The 13,150-nt window shown below is 36.3% G+C and overlaps 1 protein-coding gene across 1 annotated transcript in view; it reads right to left on the reverse strand.

Moving 5' to 3' along the window:
• drp2 (dystrophin related protein 2) overlaps window positions 1–13,150 on the reverse strand; it is a 248,922-nt gene that overhangs the window by 67,288 nt on the left and 168,484 nt on the right. Inside the window, exon 8 of the mRNA XM_059345782.1 lies at window positions 7,346–7,492. Within this exon, the coding sequence (XP_059201765.1) occupies window positions 7,346–7,492 (147 nt within the window). The remainder of the gene's footprint in view (window positions 1–7,345; window positions 7,493–13,150) is intronic.

The raw sequence follows: 13,150 nt of genomic DNA on the forward strand, positions 1-13,150 counted from the left end.
TCCAACTTAAAATTTTATCGAAGTTTGTTGCCTTGAAATTTTGAGTTCACCCAACTTTTCTTATTTGCAGTGTAGGTGATAGAGATTGCGTTCATTCACTGGACCTTTTCAGGGGCGACCTGCTCTCAACAATCCTTTTTCTAAAATACACAAGACTGTGGTGACAATTTGTAGACGGTGTCTCTTTTATAATTCTTCTCCAGAAAGTGTGTCATTGAAATTCAAAGCCCATCTTAAAGCTATTAAATCTCGTTTAAACTTCAGCGTGCATCGTAACCCTTGTGAAAGAAAAACCTACTCATGCTTTAATTGAAACAGCAGGAAAGAAGTTATGCTCCTGATATGTTCAAAAATGACAGACGTACCTATTTATATTCAAGCTCATTCCATCCCACACGTTAGAAAAAAAGCTTCTGCTTTCAATCAGAGAGCAGAAATAAGCTAGAAATAAATTTGCTATATACATATTCTGTACAGTATGTACGACTAATTATCATGGAATACGGCTTTAGCAGAGGACCATTTCATACTATAACAGGACATGTCAATCAAACTGTAACGTTGGAAAGCTGCTGCCAATTAAACTCCACAAAGACATATCAAAATATTTTTCTTGAGATCAAATGCTTTTGTTTCTCAAGATTTCCTGGAACTGCTTTACCACCACCCACCATTTATGTTGATATTATTTTTCTTCAGCTGTCATCTACTCCTACATTTACTTTGTACTTTGCATTGTGCAAGAATAGTATGCACCAACAGAACAAAAATCCACCGTATTTAGCATGCATAATGCTGGTTTAAGTATACTTTATTTTGAGAACACGCTCCATACTCAAAATTTTGCTTGGAATCAGTAAGTAGTTTGGGTTTGGATAGCCCTTTCTCCTAAAGGTTAAGTTTGCATTCAGCAAAACTGCGTTCTTAATTATGTTTCAAGGGAAGCATTGACTTACGTACTTATCTTAGCAACGTAACCAAAGCATGATCTTTTCCTAAACTTTTGTTTCGTTTCAATTCACATTGTTATTCATGTATTTAACCCTTAATAGGGCACTCATTGAAATACTTGCAAATTCCAAATGTCAACCCTAGAGAATATTGGAGGATATTACATACTATGTGTAAAAAAATAAATTAAAAAAAACATACTGACCCGGGGGAGGGGGTAATATTTTGAGAAAAAAGTTTAAATGAGATTTAAAGTGGTGAATCTGGGAGAAAAAAGTTGTTTTTTTCCCACTTTTTTCTCGTAAATCTGTGACTCTTTTCGCGCAGATTTGCCACTTTAAATCTCTTAAATCTGCAACTTTTTTTCTTGTAGATTTGCCACTTTAATCTAGTAAATTTGCTACTTTTTTCTCCAAATATTGATATCTACTGAAGTTACCAAATATAGTTCTTCGCCCGATAAAGGGTTAAAACTGCGACAAGAGGATAAACATTTCCCTTGAAACAATGCAGGTTCTTTCAGTTCTTGGAAATCTTTGGTTAAAATAGACAATAAACTTTTATGCAGTAATTCTATAACATGACAATTCATGACCATTCATTCATTCTTTCATTATTCTGAACTGCTTATCCGCAGTCGGGTCGCAGGGGGCTGGAGCCGATACCAGCTGACAGGACAGGTCGCAGAAATAAACAATCACACTCTCATACACACCTACGGGCAAGTTAGAGTCACCAATTAAACCTAAGTGCATGTTTTTGGACTGTGGGAGGAAGCCGGAGGACCCAGAGAGAACCCACGCTGACACAGGGAGAACATGCAAAGCCCACACAGCAGGCTGGAGTCGAATCGGCGTTGTTGTTTTGTTTTTTTAAGTGTTTCCTTTTCTCTGTATCTATTCTTTTTTCCCCCAAGATAAACCAAAAGGAGAATACAATTTTGTCGGACAGAATTGTAATTTTAAGGAGATAAGCTTGATTTTGGAAATGGCATGTGAGGCTGTGTAGACAGAGCAGCACTTAGAGCTCAATGATAAACAAAGTTTACCATGTTCACAATCTAAGTTTAACTTCTTAAAATGCTAACATTATATAACATCGTAATGTAACCCTGTGTTGTCTTCTGACTAGATCTTTGCTTGGGTTGTACAGACTCTCAGATAAACGTCACTTTGGATGAAACATCTGCTAAATGAAATTGTAACATTGTTACATTTGCTAATCAACACTTAACACAAAGTAAAGCCAAGGCTCATTCCAATGAAATTAATATTTCAGGTATTTAGCATTGAACTGAAACTTACTGGATGATGATGATAGACCAGGGGTACGCTGTGACAAAAAATATACGAAATTAAACGGTTACTTCTTTAGATTTTCATTTTCATTTATCATTGGTGTGGACCCAAAGCAATTTGTATTCTTCAATTGTAAAAATGTGTTGCTTATACACAGCGTCCCCATGACGACATTTGTTCTCTTCCTTTGGCCAACAATGGTTCTTTTATTAGTACAAGACAAAAAGCCAGAGGGTCAAAGTTATTACAATTCATCCTGAGAGGAATATGCATGTTCAATTTCATGTCAATTCATCCAATAAATGTAGGGATATTTCAGTTTGGAACTCATAAACCAACATTTTTTTCCCTTCATAGGAAAAATACTAACAACTAACTGTTGCACACAATATTCCAACCTGAGGCAATATGTGGATAAAACCTTCAGAAAGCCCTGACATGTGACTCTGTCTGGGGTTAGTTTCTGCCAACAGTCCAACAGGTTTCAATTAGAGGACGAAAACTTAAGTTGAAGAGACTTTAACTGGCTTCACTCAGAGCTGAGAAAAAAGTGACTTCCAAATGAAACCCGCAGCTCTTCTACACTGATCTGCTCCGTTCTGTCCTCCTGGTGAACTGTTTCACTCTGGGCTATTTCAGGGCCACAGAAGAAACATGCAAGCAGCAAACAGTCAGGGAGCAGCCAGTGTGTGAAAGTGGATAGCGGAAATTAATTTCTTAGAATTGGGGACATTAAAATCACCGCGTTCAGAGACAGACAAGATGAGTGGCAATTAAAAGGTAATGACGAGGGCACAAAGCGGGCGGGCTGTGGAGAAGGTGTCATGAATGTTATCTAATGGGAGCAGGGTGTTCTCACTTGAGTGGATGTTGTTGTGCTTGTAGCAGGACTACAGAGGCTGCTTGGAAGTTGCACACTGCAGACTGACAGTAATGCTCACTGGATAATGCATCCATACATTCAGCTAATTAAGAACCGAGGGGGAGGGCAAGTAGAGTTCAAACACACATTATCCTAGACATTTTTAAAAGGTTTTAGAGTACATGCGTATGATGCAGTGCACTGCAAAAAAGCCAACTTGTATTTTTTGGTCTAAATCAGTGATTTCATTTGGTAAAACTTGGAAATATAAATTACTGACATTTAGGGCAATAATGTAAGTTAGCACAACAAAGGAAGCCAGTTGTCTGCTCAAAAACAAGTTTGTGAGTTGTTGTTACTTATATCTTTAAGTTGGGGTTCACAACAAGGGACAATAGTTCTGCTAACTCTTATTTCTTTGTTGTGAAATTCGGTCATTAGTGAAAGCTAGCAGCTAACTGACGCTAGCGGCGCTGCTTGTTACAGCTACAAGAGTAGCCATTAGCGTATCAATGCTAACTCAAAATTGTGGTCACAACATTAGCTCACATTTCATAGCGGCATTACAATCGTGCCAGAGAAATTCAGAGTTGAGCAAACTCAAAAACAAAACTTAAAATATTTAGTTTAATTGTCCAACTTTTTTATTTTATTTACAATTTTATCGAAGTTTGTTGCCTTGAAATTTTGAGTTCACCCAACTTTTCTTTTTTTGCAGTGTGAAGGGCTGACCTCTCTGTGTAAGTGCATCAAATCTAAATTACATTTTTCACTTTAACTTCTATTTCATGCTGAATAAAAATATTATTGATTCTACAAATATAACACTTTTAAACTCTATGACTGATGAACAGCATGTACTTGTTTTTCTCCTTTAAGTGCACTAATTAAATAAAAAAAAAAAGGTGTAGTCAACCCATCACAGGAATGAAGAGCTTCTGATAAACAGCAGCTGTTAGAGAACAGATCCCTATTAAGACATATTAAGATAGAAGTTGACCTCAAGGTACATTTGGACATTTTTAGAACAGTTTTAGCGCTCAGATAAACATCACACCATCTCATACCTTTACTCGCCTTACCTTAATTACAGACCATATGCTCAACACGTTTTACTTCTAATCATGTTCACTCCATAAAGGCATGGTTGTTATATTAAAAACTTAATTTCTCTGCATTTTCCAACTTTTACTCCATTTCCTTTCACTGTAATGGGTTCTGCAACATATGCAAGTCTGTTAATCTATTTTAAATGAACTAAATTGAATGGGAATTAATTGCTGCTCAGGAATTGTGGGAAACTGTGTTTTGTTGTCACAAGGTTAAAGATTTTGAGCATGTAACTTGCAACATCCCTGATTTGAGTCCAAATAGGAATCTTTGTTTAGTGCAATCATCTTCAATCTTTTATCTAATGAGAAATACATACTTAAAACACGAATCCTTTTAAAAAGTAAAATATTAAAGATTGTTGTTAGAGAGCTACAGATAAAGTGTGCACGCACACACACACACACACACACACACACACACACACATACATATAAGTGTTAAGAAATTTGATTGCAATTGTGTCTATAATGAGAAATACATACTTAAAAACATGAATCCTTTTAAAAAGTAAAATATTAAAGATTGTTGTTAGAGAGCTACAGATAAAGTATGCACACACACACACATATACACACACACGCGCGCACACACACACACACACACATACATACACACATATAAGTGTTAAGAAATTTTATTGCAATTGTGTCTATAATGACAAATACATACTTAAAAACATGAATCCTTTTAAAAAGTAAAATATTAAAGATTGTTGCAAGAGAGCTACAGATAAAGCGTGCGCGCACACACGCACACACACACACACACACACACACATACATGTAAGTGTTAAGAAATTTTATTGCAATTGTGTCAATCGAAATATTTGGAGAGATATTGAAGATGCTGTGGCAATATTTTATTCAATACTTTCATGCCAATAAAGCCTTTTGAACTGAACTGAATTGAGTTGAGAGAGAGAAAGAGCTCCTCTCCATACAGGACTCGTCATTGTTGGCATCTGTTTGTACTGAGCGAGCCAATTCACTGGAAGGAATAAAGATATAAGAAGCTTTTTCAAAAAGAAAAGGCATGAGGTACAGGTGAGGCCGGAGGAGGTGGAGGAGGAGTTATCTCCTGTTAGTGTGGCAGCAAAGGAGTCCAAGTAGACGAAGAGGACGTGAGACTCCTGCATTCAAAATAATACTCAAGTAAAAGTACACAAGGATTAGCATCAGAATGTAGTTAAAGTACCAAAAGTTAAAGTTGGCTATTCATGGTTCAGAAACAGAGATTTTTAAGAAAATAATATGTGATATTACTGTATTATAATTATTGATGCATTAAACTGTTAAAGGTGGAGCTCTTTTTTTAGCTTTATGCACCAGTGGGCATTGAAATCTATAATAATACATCATGATTAGTTGATTATATAAACACCCATGACGCCAAACTCAAGACCTCCACCCATCCATGGGCCACCATGGTGCCCCTTGCATTGGTTCACTTCACACATATGAATTACTTAGTTCAGTGGTTTCAATGATCCCTGATAACCAGTTTAACCAGTGGTGGAATGTAACTAAGTACATTTACTCAAGTACTATACTTAACCCTTAATAGGACACTCATTGAAATACTTGCAAATTCCAAATTTCAACCCTAGAGAATATTGGAGGATATTACATACTGCCAGAATGTGTAAAAAAACATACGAAAATAATATTTTGAGAAAAAAGTTTACGAGATTAAGGTGGCAAATCTATGAGAAAAAAATGCGTAGATTTATGAGATTTAAAGTGTTGAATCTGGGAGAAAAAAGTTGCTTTTTTCCCCACATTTTTCTCGTAAATCTGCGACTTTTTTTGCACAGATTTGCCACTTTAATCTAGTAAACTTTTTTCTTTTTTAAACTTTTTTGCCTGATAAAGGGTTAAGTACAGTTTTTAAGGTTTTCCATTTTATGTAACTTTATACTTCTACTCCACTACATTTTGAGGCAAGTATTGAACATTTTACTCCACTACATTAATCTGACAGCTTTAGTTACTTTTCAGGTCGAGATTTAGCATAAAAACATGATTCGATTTTTTTTTCATAACTATATTCTGACGTTAAAATGAGCCCTACCTTAAGAAATTAAAATGCTGCTTACATAAACGCATCAATAATAATAATCCAACATCTGAGTGGGTCTGTGCTGCATTATGAGAACTTTTACTTTTGATACTTTCAGTACATTTCAATGCTGATACATTTGTACTTTTACTTCAGTCGGTTTTGAATGCAGAACTTTTTTTTTATTGGAGTAATTTCACAGTGGGGTATGACTATTTTTACTTAAGTATGGGATCTAAATACTTCTTCCACCACTGACAGTATACAGTACAGGCCAAAAGTTTGGACACACATTCTTTATTTTCATGACTATTTACATTGTAGATTCTCACTGAAGGCATCAAACTATGAATGAACACATATGGAATTATGTACTTAACAAAAAAGTGTGAAATAACTGAAAACATGTCTTGTGTTTATGTCTTCATGTTTTAGATTCCTCAAAGTAACCACCCTTTGCTTACTAGAATATAAGACATGTTTTCAGTTATTTCACACTTTTTTGTTAAGTACATAATTCCACATGTGTTCATTAATAGTTTTGATGAATCTACAATGTAAATAGTCATGAAAATAAAGGAAACGCATTGAATGAGAGGGTGTGTCCAAACTTTTGGCCTGTACTGTATATGTACACATACATTAATATGCTGATAAAGGTAGAGGACCCGGCTGCGAAGCCAATTTGACATCATGGCCAAACAGTGGAATTATAATATCTGGGTCGGTTCCTTCTGTTATTCATAAATAAGCTTGAAAATATCTGATCCTGATATAATATCACACCCTGTATTGATGTCAGAATATGTCATCACACACACATCCCTTTAATCCAGCACCCTAAAACGCACTGCTGTAGTTGACAAGGCCAAAGAGATATAAAGGAGATATAAAGGACACGCCGTAAAGCAGTCTGGGGCTAATATAAAACCTTAACTTGGATCAGGACAAACATTTAACACAGCATCACTCTCTTAATGTGAATTTCAATTTGACTGCTGGAAAATCTGCTGCTGACAATGTCAAACAGGAAAACACACACAGACCCAGCAGTGAACTCTACCTGAAGCACTTTCCATCTGCTGTTGAGATGCTCCAGGGCGCGGGCGTTCTCCATCGACAAATGGACATCAGAGATAGCCAGCTGGTGGGCCAGATCATTGATGTGCTTCATGCCCTCCTTCACTTGGGTCAGCTCCTCCTTAAATAACTGCAGGAGTTCAGGAGAATGCGAGGCAGGCAGAAGGGGGAGAGAAAGAGAAAACAGCTGAATTACAAAACCTATTAAATATTAAATATATTCCAAAAACATCAGACACAGGCAAACATCCAGTCTGGACTAACTCCACCCAAATTAAATAAACGACAAAAATCAATTGAATTGTGATCCGTTATTGCTGTCAGCTCTGTTCTATCCAGAAAATCTTTGGCAGCATTCATATATTAAATTAAATCAAAGTGAAAAGAATGCATAATGGTATTGGAAAGACAGCAGCCTCTGATCATAGTAGATTTTATATGTGAACAATGAGAGACACCTGGAATTTATTTATACAGTAAACGTTTAACATGGGAGACACCAAAACAACAGTGTAGTGTGCAGTGTTTGTTCTTTCACATGGAGGATCTGCCTTATTAAGTGCCTTCCCCACCCACAGTGGGTAATGGAAGTGGGTTTTAAAATCCTCTAAAAGGGGGTCCACATACAGTAAATATGACATGTACCTAGTTTAGACTACCTGACTTTCAACGTTGTCAGATCGCTCTGCTGTTACATTACATTACATTTAGCAGACGCTTTTGTCCAAAGCGACTTACAATAAGTTTCAGTTGTTCACACGACAAAACTTGTTGTTGGCGACAGAAAGACAGTAACGTAACTGTATCCCAAATCGGACACCGTTCGGCTGAGATTCTATCAAAATTTCACATTAACTACTAATATATATGATCATGTTATGCTTCCAAATAATTAAATGATTTGAAACTAGAGTCTAAATTTGGTAACACTTTACAATAACCAACTAAGTAATGTTATAGATGGTTTATAAACCAATTATTAACCATTGACAAAGTGTGATACATATTTAATAGTTAAATGTATTCAACTGATTTCTTAAAGGTATATGAATCATTTCAAAATCATTAACATACTGTTATAATGAGTGCAACTAAAACTATTATTTTTATAATTTAATTGTTTGTTAATGGTAAAGTAACTAAACATTAATATACCATCTATTTGCCATTTATAAATGATTTGGTTAGTTAAACATTAATAAATTGTGTATTTACCATTCTAGATGGTTTATATACGGTTTATAAATGATGATTAAATATTAATAAACTATCTGTTTACCATTTATAAATGATGGTTATTTTAAAGTGTTACCCTAAATTCTTATCTTTTGAACCGTATATTGTTTTAACCGTGTGCGTTAGCCTCGGGTTTACCAGAGTCGGCTAAAGGACGCTAACGCCGGTGAATTAGCCGTGCGCTAACTGTATCCCACATCGGACACTTGGGTCTCCTTGCTGTAAAACAAGGGGGGCTGCTGAGTTTTTCGGGGGAAACTGCATGTTTCTGGGTAAGCCAAATAAATACCACAGTTATCAACCATCTTTATCAACAGACCCGGACCATGTAGGATAGGCCTACATCAAAAATAAAGATGTACATGTGTACTTTTAGGATCATCACCTGAGTGTCGCCCAAGCATTCTTACTGCTTTCTCTCATCAGATTAACTTTCGTATTGTAATTAGATATGTCTAAATCTCCATGTACATAAATTAAATTTCACATGTAGATTGTTAAATATGTATTCATCAATTATACCTACACTGGTGGTGGCGATCTTATTCAAAATGACTGAAAATTGACTGAAATTTCCTGTGAAAACACAGGAAAGTGCAGCATTGCAGATGTGTCCGATTTTGGATACAGTCTCTAAACAAGATTTTTCACCAGGAGGAATTGTGTATTATATATTATATATAATAAGTATTTATTGTGATGACCGAGTCAACTCTGGGGACATGGGTCATCCCTGGGCTCGGCATTTTATACAGTCTGTGGTTCAAGCTTACCACAAAATATCAGTTTCTGGCCGGTAGGTCAAAGAGTGACCAAGTAAAAAATGACCATTCTGAAAAAAAATATTTATTACTGCAGAAACATTGTTGTCCGTCTCCCACTTCCTCTTTCTATTTTCTAGCTCAAGCACACACACTACCACGGCCCTAAATATTCCTTCTCAGTAGCTCCCAAACAGACTCCTAGCAGATCCAGATATTTAGCTTCTGCAAGCCCCTTTGGTTTGAACAGTTCACACATGGCGAATGTCACTCAGTGGAGCAGGGCCGAGCCAAGCCTCTGATCTGGGGCTTTGGTCGAGGAGCTCCCAAACCTCAGCGAGGGGAACGTCGGGGCTAAAGTCGTGAGTGTGAACTAGCTATTACTGACCACCTGCAACGCCTCTTAGTTTTCAATTCCATGCAAACTAAGAGGTTTATTGTTTTCATACAGACATTATTAACGTCAAGGTTACATTGTATTCAGGAACAAATATTCCTTTCTCTAGTGTAGAAAACGGTAGACGTTTTCATATGATTGTAAGTCTTGCAAATTTACAGGGACTGTTGCAAAAAAAATAAAAATAAAATAAAACCGGTAACGCTTTATATTAAGGTCCTTGTAATAACCATTAATTAATGAATAATTAATTAATTAATTAATTAATTAATTAAATAAGTAATTAATAAAGTAATAAGGCCCTTGTAAGTCCTTACAAGATGCTTATTAACATTATTGTGTGTATATAAGCTTATATAAGTGTTAATAATGGCATTACTAACACCCATGACCCACCCATTATGTCTTTGCCATGCCTTTATTAATCTTATTTTGTTTGCTTATTGATATTAAAATATACTTTATTGCTCATCTATTATAAGTTAACTATAAGTTAACTATGCTTTTTGCAACTACCGCATCTAAAGCGAGAACAATGCCTTATTACTTGTTAATTAATGGTTATTAAGGACCTTATTATAAAGCGTTACTAAAAAACCTAGCAGCTCATAAACATGAGAGCATAAAATGAGAAGATGTTCACCCAAATTTTAAAAAATGCCTCCACTGAAGCTTGGGAGAAGTTTTATTTTACGTTTCTCAGTATATAGCATATTCTTTTTATTATTAAAATTGTACACCTTTGAACAACCCCTGTACATGTTTTTTCCATTGTGATTTCATTCTCTTCTATATTTATGCTTCTTTTTCATGCGCAAAACAGCAAAGCTACTTCCTTGTGATTCAGATTTGAGCTTCGGCCTACAGTGGAGTGAATGTAACGAGTCTGCCTCCTCACTGCCCACACTCTTACTTATGTATCCTACTATTAGTGTGGTGTTAAACAGTTGCAGCTTGATACAAATCCATGGTTAAAAACATAACAGAAGTTTATGTTTCCTAGCAGCGAGGGAGGTTCATCAGGAAGGTTTCTGCTCTATTATTACCCCTCATTCAGTGACTGTGACTCCACTGAGTTATACTTCATCACAGAGTGGGCGGGTGTTTTTTATTTGCTGTGAAAAAATTTGTTCTAAATTCACAGTGCCACACCTAACTTGAAATTAACTTTCGTCTGACCAAATGGCTATAGTCAGGCGGCTTAGCTAAATAAAGGGGACACGCTGGACAAAAGCACCAAATTTTTTCCGTGTGCTCTCTATCACCATAGGTTTCAATTTTTGGTAGGAGCCACTTCATCAAGATGGCCGATCTGAGATGGCACCCATATAAAGTCTATGAGAACCAATACATCTTCCAAGCCACTCAGAAGGTCAATCTTGGTGTCAAAATATACATTTTCTGGGTCAAGGAATCATTTAAAGCTGTTGAGAATATCACTAGATGATTATTTGATCAAATAGAAATATTCATTTTCACCCAGACTGGTAGGCAACTCGCTTCAAGTGCTGCAGCAGAGAATCCTGAGCTGAAAATGTTTGGAATCTAATAATTATGTAAATACATTGCCAAAATGAACATATCTATTTGATCATCTAGTGATATTCTCAGTAGCTTTAAATTATTCTTTGACCCAGAAAATGTATATTTTGACACTAAGATTGACCTTCTAAGTGGCTTAGAAGATATACTGGTTCTTTTAGATTTTATATGGCTGCCATCTCCGATCTGCAATCTTGATGAATTGGCTCCTACCAAAAATTGAAACCTATAGTGATAGAGAGCATGTGGAAAAAATTTGGTGCTTTTGTCCGACGTGTCCCCTTTCTTCCCAAATCTGGTCCTAAGCCGCCGGACTACTAACAGAGGGACACAAAATATAGAAGAGATGTCTTTATTTGACATTAGAGAAGGAAAACATAAAAGATTGGGAGTGAAAGGTCTTTTAAGGGATTCACAGTGAGGAAGCATAAACTCCAGCAGACTGAGCCTTAGGACAGCCTGGAGTCACATGCTTTTAGGGATTATTTTCCTGCTTTCCTGCTGGAACGTGCTGTTGAATGACAGGATGTGAGTTAATGTAAAAACCTACAGCACAATAAAATTAGGATCAAACACAAATGTGACTGAAATCAAATTAAGGTTTCATGTTCACCATGATGGATGATCTACTGTAGCTGGAGCAATTTGTAACCCTGTGGCAGCTTCACACGGTGTAGATGTGAAATTCACCAAAATGGCTTCTTTTAATGGCAGGACATTAATCCCTGATATCTGCAAATATGTTGACTGTGTTTAGAGATCAGCAGGGACTTTGTAAAAGGCAGCGGCAACAAAAATGACAAACAGATAATGTATCACTGTTATCATGGGAGTCTAGGAACAAGTGTGCATGCTTTTTGTCAATGTGTCACTGCGGGAAAAAATATTTATAAGTCGATCATGACGAAATAAATCTGCAACTGCTAACATAGGATGCTCCATTCTATCAGATATAAGGATTTGGTGCTTTCTTCTTTTTAACACATTTTGGTTGAATCCATTTTATTTGTTTCATGAAATCTTACAAGGTACAAATCAGGTGAAATGCAATGCTGTCAGCTCCTTTAACCCTTTATCAGGCAAAGAACTCTATTTGGTAACTTCATGTAATATTTCGAGAAAAAAGTTGCAAATTTACTAGATTAAAGTGGGAAAAAAACAACTTTTTTCTCGCAGATTCACCACTTTAACCCTTAATAGGGCACTCATTGAAATACTTGCAAATTCCAAATTTCAACCCTAGAGAATATTGGAGGATATTACATACTGCCAGAATGTGTAAAAAAAACATAGGAAAATAATATTTTGAGAAAAAGTTTACGAGATTAAAGTGGCAAATCTACGAGAGAAAAAATGCGTAGATTTATGAGATTTAAAGTGGTGAATCTGGGGGAAAAAAGTTGTTTTTTCCACTTTTTTCTTGTAAATCTGCGACTTTTTTTCTTGTAGATTTGCCACTTTAATCTAGTAAATTTGCAACTTTTTTCTCGAAATATTACCTGAAGTTACCAAATATAGTTCTTTGCCTGATAAAGGGTTAAAATATTTATCATAAAGCAGAATGTGGCCACCAGATTGGCACACAGGAAAAGTCAGAATACAGCTCAGTCTCTGCAGAACAAGAGACCACAGCTCCTGACATCTCGCTGGAAACCGACAAACACAGACAGCCCAGCTCACCACCCAAAGTCTGCAGACTGGCCAGCAGGACACCCTGCAGAGAAGATCTGCACTTGCCTCAGGGCTCCCTCTGATGTAGAGATGAAGATTGTCACAGAGATGATCTGGCTTGTCTGTGTGGTCGAGATCATAGCTGGTGACCATGTTCCCCACATTTCCTCTGAAATTATTT

This window comes from Centropristis striata, chromosome 12, assembly GCF_030273125.1.
Source record: "Centropristis striata isolate RG_2023a ecotype Rhode Island chromosome 12, C.striata_1.0, whole genome shotgun sequence".
In the NCBI taxonomy this organism is placed as follows: domain Eukaryota; kingdom Metazoa; phylum Chordata; class Actinopteri; order Perciformes; family Serranidae; genus Centropristis; species Centropristis striata.